The sequence below is a fragment of the Corella eumyota genome, chromosome 5, assembly GCF_963082875.1.
Source record: "Corella eumyota chromosome 5, kaCorEumy4.1, whole genome shotgun sequence".
NCBI classification, from domain to species: domain Eukaryota; kingdom Metazoa; phylum Chordata; class Ascidiacea; order Phlebobranchia; family Corellidae; genus Corella; species Corella eumyota.
The window spans coordinates 11,650,610-11,668,572 of NC_137494.1; the positions used below are offsets into that span (position 1 = coordinate 11,650,610).

The 17,963-nt window shown below is 29.0% G+C and overlaps 3 protein-coding genes across 3 annotated transcripts; all 3 read right to left on the reverse strand.

Moving 5' to 3' along the window:
• Positions 1 to 513: 513 nt before the first annotated feature.
• On the reverse strand, positions 514 to 3,122 carry LOC145752703 (spermine oxidase-like). The gene is made up of 6 exons (XM_082569026.1): positions 2,868 to 3,122; positions 2,291 to 2,390; positions 1,579 to 2,223; positions 1,294 to 1,465; positions 1,102 to 1,195; positions 514 to 1,031 (listed from the first exon to the last, which is right to left on the reverse strand). The coding sequence occupies exons 1-6, from the start codon at positions 3,019 to 3,021 to the stop codon at positions 730 to 732; spliced, it is 1,467 nt and encodes a 488-aa protein (XP_082425152.1). The 5' UTR covers positions 3,022 to 3,122; the 3' UTR covers positions 514 to 729.
• A 1,660-nt stretch (positions 3,123 to 4,782) lies between these two features.
• LOC145753719 (beta-hexosaminidase subunit alpha-like) lies at positions 4,783 to 14,876 on the reverse strand. Its single transcript, XM_082570147.1, has 14 exons — positions 14,708 to 14,876; positions 14,141 to 14,277; positions 12,940 to 13,031; positions 11,775 to 11,837; positions 11,416 to 11,462; positions 10,721 to 10,831; positions 9,698 to 9,799; positions 8,920 to 9,085; positions 8,166 to 8,313; positions 7,136 to 7,295; positions 6,499 to 6,682; positions 5,921 to 6,011; positions 5,572 to 5,676; positions 4,783 to 5,172 (listed from the first exon to the last, which is right to left on the reverse strand). The coding sequence occupies exons 1-14, from the start codon at positions 14,867 to 14,869 to the stop codon at positions 5,112 to 5,114; spliced, it is 1,629 nt and encodes a 542-aa protein (XP_082426273.1). The 5' UTR covers positions 14,870 to 14,876; the 3' UTR covers positions 4,783 to 5,111.
• Positions 14,877 to 15,083: 207 nt separating this feature from the next.
• LOC145752659 (protein LRATD2-like) lies at positions 15,084 to 17,825 on the reverse strand. The gene has a single exon (XM_082568965.1). The coding sequence runs from the start codon at positions 17,753 to 17,755 to the stop codon at positions 17,033 to 17,035; it is 723 nt and encodes a 240-aa protein (XP_082425091.1). The 5' UTR covers positions 17,756 to 17,825; the 3' UTR covers positions 15,084 to 17,032.
• Between the last annotated feature and the right edge of the window lie 138 nt (positions 17,826 to 17,963).

Here is a 17,963-nt window from a genome sequence, read left to right on the forward strand (position 1 = left end):
CCTATACTTATTAAAACAAACTGTGAATAAAATCATACTTATTTGAAAATTGACAAAGTTGAAACAAATTTTGGATCTCTATTAGCATCATCCGCCAGTTGAAACGAGTAGTACTAAAGTGAATGCGAAAAAGACAGAATGTACAAAAGAAGATTAGGCAGTTAAGGTAAAATTATAAAAATTCTGCATTTTTTAAACTTGGCGAACGACGCTAATAGAGCTTCCAAATTTTTACCTAATTAGGTTACTTTAACTCATTTTCGACATTTTTATTACCTTTTATTACTAAATTAAATTTAAAACGTTTCTGTCCACACTCTCCTGAATCTAAATTGTCGTCAGAACAATAACAAAAACTGCATGTGGCGATGAACCATGACTTTCGACACATAGAAAGTTTGTAAAATATTTAAAATATATTAAAGCCTTGAATAATAAGTTGCATAATCTTAACATAATACAACAGTCAACAAGTATTAATATATTGCACAAATTAAATAATAAAACGTCGAACTAAATTAACTTAAGAACATATTCTTCGAAAGTTCCAACTATATACTATTTAACAAAATAAAAAAAAATATAAATCATAACACTTATCTTAAAGGTAGTGTACTTGTACAAAACAGACAAACATTTTTAAAACTAAGATTTAATGTGCTATGTACCATACGTATTATTTTATGGCACAGAAATAGTTAAATTGGCCCTAAAATTTAAAGCGCAGTCTTATACGCTAGAGCTAGTAGCTGTTCTACTATAATGCGTAAGTATCCGTTTTGCCTCTCTATTTCCAGTAAGCATGGCGCCGTGAACCGTCCCAAAATAATGCCTAGAAGTTGCCTCTCCAGCAAATAAAAGCTGTAATTTAGACGACTCTGTGGCCCCATCTCGCGGTAGGGGCTCACCTAGAATTTCTAGATCTTGGCCGGTGCTAGTATGGGAGATGTAACTATATGATCCGTTGGTGTATTTGCTGGTTACAAATTTGCTGACATGTACATGTTTAGGCAGAGGTATATCTCTCCTTTCTGTTAAAACAATAATCCTATTATCGTTTTATTATTTTACAATATATAGTTAATATATCAACAAGGTTACCAATAAAACGTCTAAACATGTTAGTAATTATTCTTCCAATTTCAGTTGGATCGCTCTTTTCTATTTCGATTGCCTTATTGCCAGGAATCCATGTCTAAAAAAAGTTAATTCCAGTTACTTATAAATGCTAATTTTGCAAAATAGTTTAGCCATAATATTTTATATTGTATTTTTTGGCAAAGTTTTTCTGACCTCTAACCAAAATGAATTCCTTGATTTTCGAATAATAAACTCGACAATATCCTGACTCCAGTGTGACGTCTTTGTAGTTGGTTTCCATAGCAATTCTATCATTTCTTTGTCAGTATTCCAGAAAGGTTTGTCGTAAATAAGTGCAATTTTAGTAATTTTTCCAAAACCAATGCTAAAAAAATAAAATTAATTTTGGAAAATCGTTGTTTGTTTTTTTCAATAAAAAATAATCTTAAAAAGAATTTTTATCATTAAAAAAATGTAAAAGTTTGTTTAAAATTTTACTTTTCAATTGCTTTAACTTTTCTAATAGGCAACGGTGGATCAAACATAGTCACGTGATCCCGCTTTAAGCAGCCAAGCGGAACGGTCACTATCACGTGATCTGCACGGACGATATTATTGTCGGTTTCGCGCGTTTTATACGTCACTTCCACCAACTCGCCAGCTGATTGGTCGCCCCAGTTTATCTTCGTGACGTCACAATTACATCGCGTCGACGAGGTCGGAATCGATTTCATAAAGTAGTTTAGAATTTTGTTGTAACCTCCTTTAAGTATGACATCACTTCCTTTGAAGTAAACGTATTCGTCGAAAGATGACGTTGGACAATCGATCAACTGATCGACCCCTGCGTCAGCGCACTCAGCCAGAACGAGAGTACGTAACAATGCCTTAAGAAGATGACGTCGCTCCAATGGAACCTCGGCCATAATCCGATCGTACCACCCAGCTGCCAGCAATGTCATCAAGTCACGGGGTTGTTTAATTAAATGCCCTTTGTTTGTGACGTCATCAGTGTAAGAAAAAATATTTTCCATTATCTTGCAATGTACTTTACACGCTTCGGAAAGCATTGTGACGTCATCGTTCGTCAGATTACCACCGTCTGTTAGCCAATCGGCAGCTCTTCTCTTGGCTAGATAGTCCCTTAACAATTTTTTTTCGTTTAAAAATAATGACGTCACTAAATAGTTGTGGTGACGTCACAACTTACCAATCAGTGACTTTGATTTTTTCCTCTTCGACGATGGAGAAAAGAGGGTTTCCTTGTTTTCCGTGAATCCAGGTGGCACCCTCATCAATCGTGGCCCCATCTGCAACAGTTAAAATATCTGTGACGTCATAATATTAATTATTAACTTAATTACAATCAAAATTGATGCCAAGAAAAAAATTATTTTACAATTTCATAAATCTTTAATGATATAGTTAAATGTCATCAGTATAAGTAAAATAAAATATTATTTTTAATGTTTATGTACTTCAAAATTGAATTCGTTTTTTAGCGTTTCGTTTAACGAAAAACATGGAAAATTTTAATGACAACACTGCATTATGTAAGCTTCCGGTTCAAACAATCTATTATAACATAATGTGACACAACATTACAAATGTTTTGTTTATAGTTATCATGACATTTCCACAATAATACTTTTAATTATTAACAACTGGAATTGTTTACATAATTGAAATATAGTTCTCTAGTATAACTATTTTAAAATACACCTAAATTGTTTTGAAATGTTTGTTTTTACTTCTTAAAATTATTTTTTTTACATATTTTACGTTACCAATAGTAACTGTTGATATTCTTCCGCCAATTCTGTCCCTGGCTTCTAAAATAATGACGTCATGTATTCCTCCGCGGTTTAAAGACGCGGCGGCGGCAAGTCCGCTAACTCCAGCTCCAATTATTAAAACCTTACAATTTTCAGCTTTGCGCATGCTCTAAACAGAATATAACTCTAAGTTATTGCTTAAGCAAGGCATAAGAAAAGTAATACTTTAAAAAATGTATAGCAAATACATTCATATTAATATACAGTTTTTTAAGTAAGAACCAAACACAAACACTGCCTTTTCTGCGGTCGTTTATTGCATATTTTGTAATCTTTATAATTCCTAGTACTTTTGGAGTTAGCAACTGCAAAATGTGAACTGTTGCCAATGTTGCATGACAAATACTACATAACTAGATTGTTAAATACTTCAAGTTTGGGCAGACTACATTTTTGTGACTAATATTCATAGATAACAGTGGTCGTAATAAGGCGTTGTGCAGTAATTTTAATTATAAACGTCGCTTCAATCTTTGTTACTACCAATAACCTTAGAAAATTTAACTACATACATAGCGTAATTGTATTATTACAAATACTTCCTTACTAAAGCGCATTCAATAAACTGAATTTTCTAATGATCAGGTTTTGCTCTCAAGTTGATAGGTCAATCATGCCTATAGTAAAATAACGTGATTTTATAACAAGCGGAAATAATGATGTAGATGAACGTATTGCAACGTAACAACAACAAAAAGCGCCTTTGTTCCATGCGTGGCTATTACTGCAAGGCTACTGCGTAGCATTTTCAAACTGTTTTTTTTTCTGATTATCTGGCGAAATAATAGTAGGTAAGAAAAATAACAAAGCCTTGATTTTAAGTAAATAAAAATACTGCAACGAACAAAAACAAACTCAAATATTCTTAAAGCTAGTAATCATGTTTGTTTTTAAGATTTGGTAAACAACTGTTCGTAAATAAAACTACGAATTTAATCTTTGACCCAACAAACAAAAGTCAATATTAAAATTGCATTGTTTACCTTCAACGTAAGTGTATTTATCAATTAAAACGGACAAACAGTAAAAAAACGGAAATAATAAATCAAACCGGTCTAAAAGTCAGTTTTGATAATACTATTTTGTTTTTATAGATAATGACACCTGCTGTTTTGGCAAATATGAATTGTCAGCTATTTTACAGTCCTGGTCAAAGGTAGTAATTATTTACTACGAATATATGTTCTGAATAAAAAAACTAAACTTTAGCCTAATGTAACCTTGTTGTTTTTGCTGTTGACTAATAAAAAAAAAATCTGTAACTAGATTGTTTTGTGCTAGTTCTCTAAACAAAACAAAAAGTAAATAACCATAGCAAACTAATTCAATGTTTTCGCTTAATTACGAGGTATTTTCAGATTACAATTTTCGCTTCAACGGTTTCTAGCATTTAGTCAAATTTACTCGTACAAAAAAAAATTGCTGAATTTCTATTTCAACTAGAACCACAAAAACCTTGGTCGGTGCACTTATTTTTTACAAAATTTCAGTAAACATTTAGGTTTAATCAAGGCTAGACTATTTCCGGACTGTGGTATTCATGTTCCTAAAACATTACATAAATTGGCAAACTATTTTATGCATAGTACATCAATTTTTTTTAAATTTTAGCATGACAGCCCAAAATTAAAAATACTTACCGAAAATGATAATTTTAAAATGCATATTTTAATTTTCAACCAAAAAATAAAATGTTTTGGTTATTGTAAATTAAAGAAAAATTGACAATAACGAAAGCTTACTTTTTTAAATAAAAATAACTTTTCTGAATTTTTAATCTTTGGGCCTCAATGAATAATTAAAAATATTCACAAATTTTCGATGAATCAAATATTATTAAAAAAATCACATAAGAATTTTTGCAAGAAATTGTCGATAGGAATTTTCTACTCTAAGGCACAGATAAAACACATAAATCATGAATTTTAATTGAAATAAATGCAAAAACAGTAAATATACTCAAATTAATACAAACAAAGTTATATATCTAACTGCATATTTTTCTCTAAAGGAACACATTATTGCAATATATAAAATGCTAACATCTTAATTAAAGTAGGTATAAACATTTTTGATAAATAAAAGACTAAATTAAGTTTTTAAAAAGCATAATATATTGATTTGTAATTAAAACTAAATCAGTAGCGTATGAATATTATATGTTATAAGTGAAATCTCAGGAATTTAGTACATTTATTAGTTTCTCCAGTCATGTTTACAGTATCCGGGGTGCAAAGGTTCTGCAGCAATACCCCTCCTAAAATATAAAGTTTCACAAAAACTACATTTTTAAATTTTTTTGCTGATATGGCATTGACACAAAAGTGCACATAAAATTGTAAAACCACAGGTGTCTTAATTTTTTTACAAATACAATAGCACACAAATTAAAATTTTGTGCTGAAAAATAGGTATAATTACATGCCCCTAACTAATACCACTTAGGCTAGCTTAAAAAAGTATTTGTAACCTGTTAAATTTGCGCATTTACTATACATAAGTGTATGTCATATTTACAGGCCCACAAAATAAATAAATCTGCAATTTGTGGCGCAAGGGTTAAGTTATAAAAGGCAAATATTTGCTAAAAAAAATTTTGCTATAGAGTGTGCTATCAAAAAGTGGAAATAATTATTTAATTTGGATTAAAACTTACCCAATCAATCTACATCTGTGCTGATGTAATCTTGGCCTTGCAAGGTCTGTGCTGTTTACACTTTCAGCACTCCATAATCTTTCACCAACTGCACTAGCTCTAGGCCTATTAAAAAAGCAGTCAATTTAATTTAAGAAGAAAAGGGTCTAATGAGGTCTGTTTGGGGCCTAATTGTTAAAGGGTTTTGTTGTTTTAAAGTTAAACTAACATAAAACCTAATTTCTATTCAAAAATTTTAAAAACAAACTAAAATCTCAGTATAAAAAACAATGTCATAGGGTTAATTTTGTCTAGAGTAATACCCAACAAAATTATTAAATTTAAAAATAATTAAAAAACAGGAACCAACCATAGCCTCGGTATAAGATTAGTGGCATCAACATATTCTCCCCACATACATGCCTCTCCACCCATTACTAATGCTTTCTGATCAGCTGTGCCTATAAAGAATTAAAACAAGTTTTATCACTTATTTATTTGAGCATTTAAAAAAATAAATGTAAGCTTTTGTTTTACTCCAAAAACAATAATTTATTTTTAAAAAAAGACATGGTTTTTAAGTTATCTATTAACTAGGTGATAGCCAGCCTTACGGACAAAATTTTAATTATCGTAATATGGTCACAAATCTCAACTTATATTTTCCTGTATTAATTTTTACCCATGCACCGCAAATTGCATCTTTACATAAAAGGCTTTAAAATTTAACTTACAAATATTAAATATTAACATACATATATATACATCATCCGCCAAGCTTCATTAACTTTTATTTACTGTTTTAAGTTATTTTTAAATTTAGGCTTTTTTGGAGAAAAAAGTTTTAAAAGTAAATCTTAAAAAATTAATAAGATAATTTACTTACAAAAATAACTGCTATTTAAATACAAATGTAGGCTTAAAAATCTAAATATACATTTAGCTTACCAGTAAAATTAGTTGGTTCGTAAGCATAAAAGTTAATCCAATCCAGGTAATAGCCCGTTGTTATTCTGTTAAGATACCATGGTGAAGATATTAATGCACGGTGTCCTAAAGCAGTCACCTTTGCCATTTCGACTTCAGGTTTTGGGTTACCTTTCCAAACATGAACGACGGAGTCTTTACTAATCTGAAAAATTTTTTTTAAATACTTTTTAATAATTTCAGGTAAATTTGTAGTTAGATATAACAAACTGAAAAAAGGAGGCAAAATGTAGGGGTTAAAACATTTGTCTTTACTATAGGGGTCCTGGGTTTGATTCCCAATGCATTCATGCCAAAGTACCCTTAAATAAATCTTTTTGAATGGTACAAGCCTCTGCCAAGTTAAAAGCAATTAGCAGATAGATCATAGTTTAAAATAATTAAAACGCCAAGTCAACTTAAGGCTAAGTTTAGTCTTAATTGCCATGTTTTTGCCATGAAGTCATTATTTCCAAATCAAGCAAAAAAAAGATAAATTTAAAAATGTTTAAAAAAATAAAATTATAAAAATAACAAATAAGATTTTTACTTCAAAAAAATCACACAAAAAAACAATATTTTTTTAAAATTTAATTCTACAATTAAAAAAAAAATAAACCTGCACTCCATTATCAACCACTTCTTGCCACACAATCTCCTTAAATCCAATATTCCCACTTATATCAATAACCTGCTGGATATACACTTGTTCCAGTTTAGGGTAATTCCCACTGATGTTGTGCTTGGTCATCCAAGCTGTAATGTCCGGGTTGGATTTCCTAAAAAATAATTTCAAAATTTTTTTTGTTATTTTAAAAACGATTTAAAATTTTGATTAGGATAAGTTTGGTATTTTGAACATAAAACCCAGTGTAGAAAATAACAATATGCAATTATTTGGAATAATTTTCAAGTTATAAAGAAAAATTAAAATATACAAAATTAATAGATATAATATATATTTAAAATAACACAATTTTATCGATTAGAAGTTTAACCTATATAAAATTCTTGACATAAGATAACCCAAACCTTAGCTTAGCTTTAAAATAACATTGCCAGTTATGCATAAATGCTAAAGTAATACCACTAGTACGTTACATCAAATTTTTTTTGTATTTATTTTTTCTTGACATCAAAAGGCAGACTTCACAGCATAAACATAAAATAACAGTAGTTACTCTAACACAGTCTCGAATTGACTGAAGCAGTTTAAGATAATATTGTTTATGACAACTTAATAATAAAGCAGCGTGGTGTAGTGGTAAGGGTTGTGGGTTCAATCCCCACTGATCTCATGCTGTAGCGCCCTTGACTAAGGCGTTGTAAACGGTATAAACTCCTGCTGAGCCAGCACTTAATCAGCAGTATAATTATCAGGCAATTATAATCTATAATATCCCAAACTACCACAGGCAACTCAAGACTGGGTCGGAGTAACTGATGTTACTCTATGTTTAAGTCGCGCATTCGACTTTTCCACATCGAGGATAAAGATTTATACAAAAAAAAAGGCGGCCAACTGGTTTTTTGGTTTATCAAAAAGCAGAACCATGCCAAGAATCTCCTGTAGTGAAGCCCACTGTTCTAACCTAGTAATAATGTTGCCAAGTGGTACAAGTGGGATTTGAACCCAAGACCCTACTTACCAGCACACAAAGCTGACTTCATCCCCACCCAAGTGAATATATTCATCAGGAAAAACTTGTTTAAGTTCACTGAAAAGTTGGTGGATAAAACTATAAGTCGTGTTTAATGTTGGATTAATTGGACCATACATCCCATTCGGCGTGGTATCTAAATATATATTTATTTTCACTATTGTATGCTTTTTTGTATATATCTTTATGATGTAAAAAGGTGACCTTAACATAGAGTAACAACAGTTACTCTGACCCAGTCTGGAGTTGCCTTTGACAGTTTAGAATAATATAGATTATATTTGCCCATTAATAGAGCTGCTAATTAGATGCTGGCTCAGCAGGAGTTTATACCGTTTATAGCAACCTACTCAAGAGCGTTACAGCATGAGATCACTGGGGATCGAACTCGGGACTTCATGTAGTGTAGGAACTGTTCCGACAACTACACCAATATATATATATATATATATATAATTTCTTAGCTTTAATATTTATAGATAATTAAGAAAAAAATATATCAACTATGGCTTGTTGGGTATTGGTCATGACATCGAACTCTGAACAAAAAGGTCTCGGGTTTAATCCCCACTAGTGCCACACTATTTGCCTTTAAACTCAGAATTTATATATAGCTTAAATACGTTATATTATTAAACCTTTTTCCAATAGAAAAATTTTAAAACCAATTATCATGAAGTTTTATAGAAAAAATATATTTTAAAAAAATTAAATTTTTACAATTAAAAATAAAAAAGTTTACCTTTGTAGCAAGGTGTAAGAAGGCCTGGTTGCCCTTTACCCCATGATAGAGTATGCCCAGGGGTGTCAAACTCGGGGATTACCCTTATTCCTCTTAATCTAGCATGTTCAATCACTGCGGCAATATCTTCTTGGGTGTATATATGGGTGAGTGGGTTATAAGCCCCCTGTTTTTAAAATAATTATTTGGGTATATTTTTTAGTTTATTTAAACATGGAGCGCTGTCCTAAATGTATCTATCACATATTAAGACAACTTTATATGCCGCACAAGAAATATTTCCGAAAATCAAAACTTAGACAAAAAAAAACTATTTTCTAAAATTTATTCAAAACATAGTTTTAGAAATTAAAGGACGACTTCGGAGGAGGGGTAAGGGTAAGTGGGGTGAAAAGAAAAAAAATTACATTGTTGGTTACATTTTGCTTTTAGGTTAAAAGTCCATTGTTAAATTACAGAATTCCCTTTCAATTGACTTTGTTAAGTGAATAAGTACCATTAACGTTAACGCCCTACTCAAGGATGCAAGGAATAAAAATCATGAATTTTAAATAACCCAAAGTTTATTAACTATCTACAAAATGCTGTTGGTAATAATATTTAGGTTTTAAAAATACAATTTTATTTGTCAGGTAGTGTGATATATTGGTCATGGCATCAGACAATAAAAAAATCGATAAGTCTTATAAAATGATATTGTATCATCCCAAAAAACGTATAAAAACTACTACAGCAAGCCCTTTATTACATAAACCTAAAGTAAATAAAGTAAAAGTACCTTATTGCTGAGTTCAGGAAACGTTGTACTAGAATAAGGGAAGGACTGATCATCAACAATATGCCAGTGAAAAACGTTAAACTTGTTGTAAGCCATTGAATCCTGTATTAAAAACAAACATATGTAGCTTTTTTTTATATTTTTTTTTTTCATAAATGCGTTAAAAATTGTATGCTTAAAATAAAGATAAAAAATTGTGGGTTTATAAATATTTTATAATATAATATTTACTATAAAAACTATAACGAAAAATTTTTTCTATTTATTATGCCACCTTTTTAATTGGGTTTAAACACTTAGATATTAATATATAATAAAATATTTTTTGTGCATGTAAAAAAATAGAATATATATAATATAAGAAACTTACAAAAATAATACATAAATTTGTCATAATTATATATATAGATAAAGATAAATTTAACTATATATATATGTAAATTTTTTTTTTATTATTAATTTATCATTTATCAAAAACACATAAAAAATTTATCAAAATTTAAGTATGCAGTGGTTTATTTTTACGGCAGCAATTAAAATAATAAAGAATTTAAATTCCAGCTATAAATAATTAAAATTTAAAAATTTGAACCGTTGAAAATATAAATAATTTACAACTTTTACACTTTGACCTGTATTATAATAGTTAACATATTTACATATAAGCTTATAATCACTAAAGTTAAAATTTTGGATTTTTTGCCAAAAAATTATTGAAATTTTGATGGAAAAATTATTTCAAACAAAGGTTTGAAAAATAACTTGAGGTCATGGGTTTGATCCCCATTGGCTTAGTGTTGTACCACCCTTGAGGTGCTATAAACAGTACAAACTCCTGTCAAGCCCAAAACCAATAGACAGGTTTATTATTTGGCAATATACTTAATTATACCCAAACTGCGAAAGTCAACTTAAGATAGGATCAGAGTAACAAATGTGACCTAACGGATAGAATGTGACCTTTTTACATCAAGGATAAAGATATAAAAAAATAAAAATATTTAAAATAGTTTGAACACTTACCAAGTTATCCAGCAAAACCTCAACAGGTAAAAAATGTCTCGAGGTATCAAGTAAAATCCCTCTGTGTTGAAATCTTGGAAAGTCAACAATACTTGATTTATTCACCATTAACTAAAAATACAAATAATAAAACAAGTATTAAATAAATTTCATAAATACACAAAATAGACAGAATAGTTTAGTGGTCAGAATGCTTTATTACATGAGGTCCTGGGTTCGATTACCACTGCTCTCATGCTGTAGCACCCATAAATAAGTTGCTATAAATGGTATGAACTCCTGCTGAGCTGAAACTTAACCAGCAGCATAATAATGGGGCAATTATAATCTATAATATCCTAAACTGCCAGTCAACTTAAAACTGTGTCAGGAAAACTGATGTTACTCTTTGTTAAGGTCGTGAAGTTCATCTCTCCACATCAAAGATAAATAAATATAAAATACAGAGATTTCGGTTGATAAATTATATATCACCAATTTGAGGATTTAAAAAATACTGCTGTTTTTGGTCTGCAGGTAAATAACCGAATGCAAATATTTATTGTAACCACATAACAATAAAAACTGGTAAAGCTTCTTTAAATTCAGTCTGTAAGGCCCATACCCAGTTACAATATTGGTAAGCCTGAGTAATTAAATTGCACTAAATTTTCAAATGATGAAATTTTAATATATGTAAACGTTTATTTATATACCTGGTTGTCATCACTTTCCCATACTAACTGTGAAAAGGTCTCCAATCCTAAAAATATATTCTATTAAAACAATTAAAAAGCCAATGGTGTATTGTAGTGGCTAAGACTTCTTGAATATCCTGACTCCAAAAGCCAACTTAAGACTAGGTCTGGGTAACTAATGTTACTCTAAGTTTAGGCCTTGAAGTCGACCAATTCACATTAAGAACAATGTTACACAAAAAAAAATTAATATTAAATAATAATAAATTTTTAAGAGTATATATAATTTTGCTGTTTTTATTATAAATTCAAAAAAAGGTGTTTTTAATTTTAATTACAGTTACAACCCAGAAATTATTTTAAATAACAAAAATTACCTCTTATAACGCCCCAAACTGATTTAGAAGCAAGCAAGGCAGTATCGGCTACAGTTAAGTTATCTAAACAAAATTTAAGTTGTCAAAATTAAATATTTCGTGCTGGTGGTATATAAAAACATGAACTGTGCAAACAAAAACCAGTGAACAGGTGCAAAAATCTTTAATAACATAATTTAAGTTGTCAAAATTAAATATTTTGTACTGGTGGTGTAAAAACATGAACTGTTCAAACAAAAACCAGTTTACAGGTGCAAAAATCTTTAATAACATAATTTGGAATTTTTTGAGTGGGGCAAATTTTAATAAAAGTTAATAGGGTTTTTTTATTTGATATTGACATATTACTAAAAACTATATTACAAAATAGACATATGACCAAAAAGGTCATTTTAATGAGGCATTTTTTAATAAATTTTTGTAACTCTAACCTTTTTTTATAAAATGACCTTTGATTTTTTCTAAAAGTTTGACCTTAATTTTAATAAAATTACATTTCTATAATTTTAGTTTTCAGAAAATGTCCATTAAGTCAATTTTTTTTTAAAGGTATTTTTCAAAACATTTTATATATATATTTATTGGTAATTATTAATTTGAATATTTAACTAAAACAAACAGGGAAGTAAAGTTTTATAACAATGGCAAAGTTGAATTAGTTTGTGGATATAACACCCCCTCACACATTATAAAATATTTATAGTTTAATATAATATACCAAAGTTGCCATGTAACCGCAGTCACTTTTAACTAATTGACAAAATTTAAAATTTCTTAAACACCGGTAGTAGGTCAAAGGTATTAACTAATGTTGTTTATTTACTAAAAAAAATTAGTACACTTATAATAATTAACTGGTAGCGTGGTGTAGTGGCCAGAACACTTTTTCTTACTACACGAAGTCTTGGGTTGAATCCCCACTGCTCTCATGCCATAGTGCCCTTGAGTTGGGTGCTTAATCAGCAGTTTAAATAACAGGCAACTATAATCATTTATATCCCAAATTGCCAAAGGCAACTTTAGATTTGGTCAGGGTAACTAATGATACTTGATGTTACGTTTGTAAAGTCGACCTTTTCACATTGAGGATAAATAAATATATATAAAAAAAATTTGAGCAAAATGTAACAAATTTTTTTATTTTAAAAGCTAACACCACACTTACATGATTCATCCATTTTTAGAGATGGGTTATCTTCACATTTTGCCGATAAAGTAACTTGTAGAGATTTCAAACCAGTGGAATCAGCATTTGGGCTATTTTAAAAAAAGATTTCAATTTTATTTGACAATTTTTTTTACACTTTTATTTATCTTGGTGTGGGAAGGTCGACTTCATGACCTAAACATGGAGTTACATCAGTTACTCCGATCTAGTCTCGAGTTGCCTTTGGCAGTTTGGATATTAATGATTATAAATTTATGATGTTGGCACAGCGGGAGTTCATACCGTTTGTAGCACCTTAACCAAGGGCGCTATGACATAAGAGCTGTAGGGATCGAACCCTGAACCATATGTAGTGAAGCCAAGTGTTCTGACCACTACACCATGCTGTCTGTATATTAACTTTATAGTTATTGATGTTAATTTAATATTTTATCTATTTTTATCTGCTAAGGAAATGAAAATAAACTTAATTAACTGATGGAATATGGAAATATTTTTTAATTTCCTTTATTAAACAGGAAATTACAAACAGGAGATGTGTAAGTATAATATATTATATTAATAATGACAACAATATCAAAAATAAATTTGGGTAAAAAAATTCACTATAAATACCAAACCAAAAAGGGCCTTAATGTAAAAATGCCAAGTAAAATATACAAACTTAAATAAAAATTTGCAAATTAAAGAATAATTTTTTTTTGTTTGTGTAAATAAATATATCTTTTTGTTAATGTAAAAAAGGTCAACTTCACAGCCTAAACAATAAATAACACTTTTTACCTGACCCAGTATTAAGTTGCATTTGTCAATTTAAAATATAATCCAACATATAGGAATTCAAACTGTTTAAAGTGCCTTACTTTGAAGCAACACAATATTTTTTTTATCCTCGATGTGTGAAGGTCAAATGTGCGACCTAAACATAGAGTAACAACAGTAATCCGACCCAGTCTCGAGTTGCCTTTAGCAGTTTGGGATATTATATAGATTATAATTGACCGGTAATTATACTGCTGATTAAGTGTTGGCTCAGCAGAAGTTTATACTGTTTATAGCGCCTTGCTCAAGTGTGCTACAGCATCAGAGCAGTGGGGATTAAACCCACGACCTCATGTGTGGTGTAGTAAGTGTTCTTACCACTACATCATGCTGCCGAACATATTAAAGCAGTGGTTTATACAAAAAAAATACTAACTTGAATTTAAGCTTAAGATATGCTGCACTATCCAACAATAGCATTTCATATCTCTTGAAGGCTGCATCTATTAGAAAACACTGAAACGAGCCGCTTGTATATTGAAATGAAAAAGTTTCAATATCAACTGGGTAAGTCTGTAAAATTAAACAAAAAATGAAAACGAAAAAATTAGAAATAAATTTTATGTGATTCCATTGTCAAGTAATATAGAAAATTAATATAACAAAAATGTTCATCTAAAATTATTTAGTTTTATTATAATAACAAAATTTAATTCACAGAATATTGGTTAAGGCATTTACACAAGCAACACCATATTATAGGATTGTTATACGATATTACTGAAAACCATTTACCAAATATATATATTCTTAAAAACCAAAATCCAAAAATGCTGATTTTACCAAAAATCATGTGAAATTTTTTTTGAAAATCAAGGGGTGTTTTCCAAAAAAGGGGGTAATGAAAAATGTAATAATATCAGTAACATAACGTTTTTAGGGATTTATTTTTGAATAAAAATTTTTTTACAGCAAAACAAATTAAATGTAAAAAATAGCTAACCTGAGGATAGGAAATAAAACTTTGGGGCTGGGGCCAAACACTTCCGACTGCTGTGTCACCCATAAAAGGGGGAGGGTAACCCAGTTTCGATGCCCTGAGATCGGGTTGGGTATTCCCCAAAACAAGGGTTGTCAAACTTAAAGTTAATATTAAATAAAACATTTTTGTATTGTGTCTAAATAGAAAAAAATGCTAATTAAATATACAGTCTTTATTCTGAGTAAATTTAATATAAAAACTGTTTTAAAAATTAATAAAAAAAAAAAAACAAGTTCTGTTTAAAAATGTAAAAATGCGATAAAAAACATTCCATTTTCTATTGTGTATACCAAAGTGATATTAAATAAAACACGATGTAAAAAGAAAAAAATGCAATTCAAAAAATGATAAAAAAGACATTGATAACAAAATGTTGAAAATCGTTAAGAAAGTAGGGGCAGTGCTTTAAAAAATCTTCAAGATAACAAATGTAATTTTATCAATTAAAATTATATAAGTTTTATTTATTGAATCACTAATTTTTTAAATTACTTGTAGTTTACAGTTCTCTAAAAAAATTAAGAAAAAGGTGTAAAGATGAAAAATTGCGAGAACCATAAAAGTAACAAGAACAATTAAATAATGCAAATATAAAATATTTAAAATTGTTAAATTTAGGATATATCTAAGGTAAGAATATGAAGCTATATATTTTAAAGAACCGTAAAAGTAACAAGAAATTCGGTGAGAACCGTGAAAGTAATGAGTTCTTCAAGGACCATAAACTACAAGTGACCCAACCAAAATTTTCAACATAGAAAAAGATCAACAAATTTAACACTGCTAATTTTTTTTTTTTTGAACATTTTTTGTTCAGCAATATATATGTGCAAAACTTAAATTAAATCAAAGAGCATTTAAGCTAATTTGAAAGTGTGATAACAATTTTAACAGAATAAAATGGCAATTTATGAAATATGTTATTGCAAATATTGTGTTATGGGATTGAAAAAATATAAAGACAGCAGATAGCAAATACAGCGTTTCAATTTTTTTAATTCAACTTAATTTTTTTATAACACTAACAAAAATTATTATTAAAAGCAATTAAACATAATTAACACATTTAATAAATATTTGATTTCTTTTAAAATGGTAAGACTAGGATAGCAAGAAACAGCACAATTTGAAAAAAATAGTTTTTAAATAATATAAAAGTTTGTAAACAGCTCCAATTAATTAAATCCACCATAATTTTTAAACAATTTGCAATAGATGTTTTAAACCACTTACAGTTACCAAAATCTGGATAAGCATTTAAGCACTTTACCACAAAAAAATTATAAAGATTAAAAACAAAACATTAGACCAAATATGGTATTAAAAATAAAACACATTTAAATGTTTTAAAATAATGTTACCAAAAAATAAATATTTAAAAAGGGTAAAAAATACAATTTAAAAATTTATTATTTTTGGTTTCAAAAACACTTTAAAAAAATGTGGCTTTAAAAAGGTTCTCACAATGCAAAAATTGGATTGATTAAAAATATTGCTGAATCATAAGACACTAATTGACTTAAAAACATTGCTGTAGTTTAAAAAACAACAATATTTGATTAAATATGTTTACTTAGAAACAGCTCTCCAAAAAATTTAGAATCGTTAAAAAAGTTAGGAGATGTGAAAACTGTGAAAGTAACAAAGTCAATATATATAAGTTATCAGGATTTTGAAACACCAATTGTCAATATAATTTATACTTAGTTTTTATCAAGATAGTGTATATAATTATTAAAAAAGAGGAAAACAGTAAAGGTAACAAGACAATCTATTAAAACAGTAAAGTACAAAATTCCTTTTTGCTTATCAATCAAAAATGGATTAATTATATTTCTAAATCAACATACGAAATGTAATTTTACTAACTACATCAGATATAAAGAATTGGTGTGTTTACATTTATTGTGCAAATATTGGTGATAACATTTGATTTAAAATGTTTTAATAGTTTGTTTTAACACTGTACCCTGAACAGAATATGTTGTACACAAAGTTTTAGTTATTCCAAAAAACGTAAAAAGTTATTATCAAGTTAAGCACATAAGTATATATTTAAAAAGATCGTAAAAGTAATGAGTTAATTGTAGGACTGTAAAGTACACATTATTGAGATTTTAATATACTTTTTTTGATAATAAAAAAAAACGAGAAGTTTCACAATTTGAAGAAATAAAACACTTAAAAGTTAAATAAATATTAAATCGCAAAAAAAAACAAATATAAGTTGTGTTATTTGATTCATTTTAAAAAAACAAAATACTATAATGCTGGCAATGTCAAAATTTACGTATCTTTCTGCAAATTTCTTCGGAACTCTATTAAATCAGACAATGAACTAAACCTTTTTTCACTGGCAGTAGTATTAGTTGGCATAAACCATTCCAAAATATAAGATTTTACCGTTGCTCGTGGTGACTTTGAATCTAAATCTTTTACCATCGTGTCATTGTTTGTAAATTCCAACTTTCCAGTGCGGCACCACATTACAAAACACTCCGAATTTTTCCAGATCGACTTTTTCCCAATTTGATCTTTTGCGTTGTGTATAATTTGCATACATGAAAAAACGCTGTATTTGTATACGCTGTTCATAATTCGTACACGACCATTACAGCATATATCTTGAGCTAATTCTTTACATATTTTTCCATTGTAAAGATGTACAAACATGTCAGAGCCAACATAAACAGCCCAATGGCTTTCACCAATGCCAATGTACTCTACAGCATCTCCGGGCCGAATATTTTCCATAATGTTATTTACGTCAAATGAGTTTGATTGCCCTTGGTAATCTGCAACTACTTTTCCATGACAAGTCACCGTATATTTAAACATATTACAACTGGGTCCATCAATCTCGTCGTCGGAATCATGTACGACGCGCTCTGTTGAGTCCCCATCTGTTGTGTGAAAAACGAACATTAAATCGTCGTTGTTTTCATTTTCAGCGTTTTGGGACACTTGTGCATATACTCCATTGTTCTCACTGCTTTCATGATTCCCCATTTCAAATTCTTAAGCTTGTGCCAAAGTTTTCTTTAATGTTAAATTACCGTTAGTTACTTCTTAAATTTTATTTTCATTTGTCAAATTAAAAAAAAAACTAAAATAAAATAGCAATTAAGTTTTTATTCATTTTTTACCTTACTTTTTAACTAATTAAATCCTAGTTGATAGGAAATAAAAAAAATCTAGCTTATAAAAATAAAAGAAG

Bases quoted from the DNA above. Each gene is read 5' to 3' on its own strand.
- LOC145752703 (XM_082569026.1), bottom strand. From the start codon at position 3,021: ATGCGCAAAGCTGAAAATTGTAAGGTTTTAATAATTGGAGCTGGAGTT. The intron at 2,391-2,867 runs GTAACGTAAAAT...TAACTGTTGCAG, and splicing joins AATATCAACAGTTACTATTG to ATGGGGCCACGATTGATGAG. The intron at 1,196-1,293 runs GTCAGAAAAACT...AACTTTTTTTAG, and splicing joins GGAATTCATTTTGGTTAGAG to ACATGGATTCCTGGCAATAA.
- LOC145753719 (XM_082570147.1), bottom strand. From the start codon at position 14,869: ATGTTTTATTTAATATTAACTTTAAGTTTGACAACCCTTGTTTTGGGG. The intron at 13,032-14,140 runs GTTAGTATTTTT...TTTTTAAAATAG, and splicing joins TATCTTAAGCTTAAATTCAA to CCCAAATGCTGATTCCACTG. The intron at 6,683-7,135 runs GTTTATTTTTTT...AAAATTTTTCAG, and splicing joins TGGTTGATAATGGAGTGCAG to ATTAGTAAAGACTCCGTCGT.
- LOC145752659 (XM_082568965.1), bottom strand. From the start codon at position 17,755: ATGGGGAATCATGAAAGCAGTGAGAACAATGGAGTATATGCACAAGTG.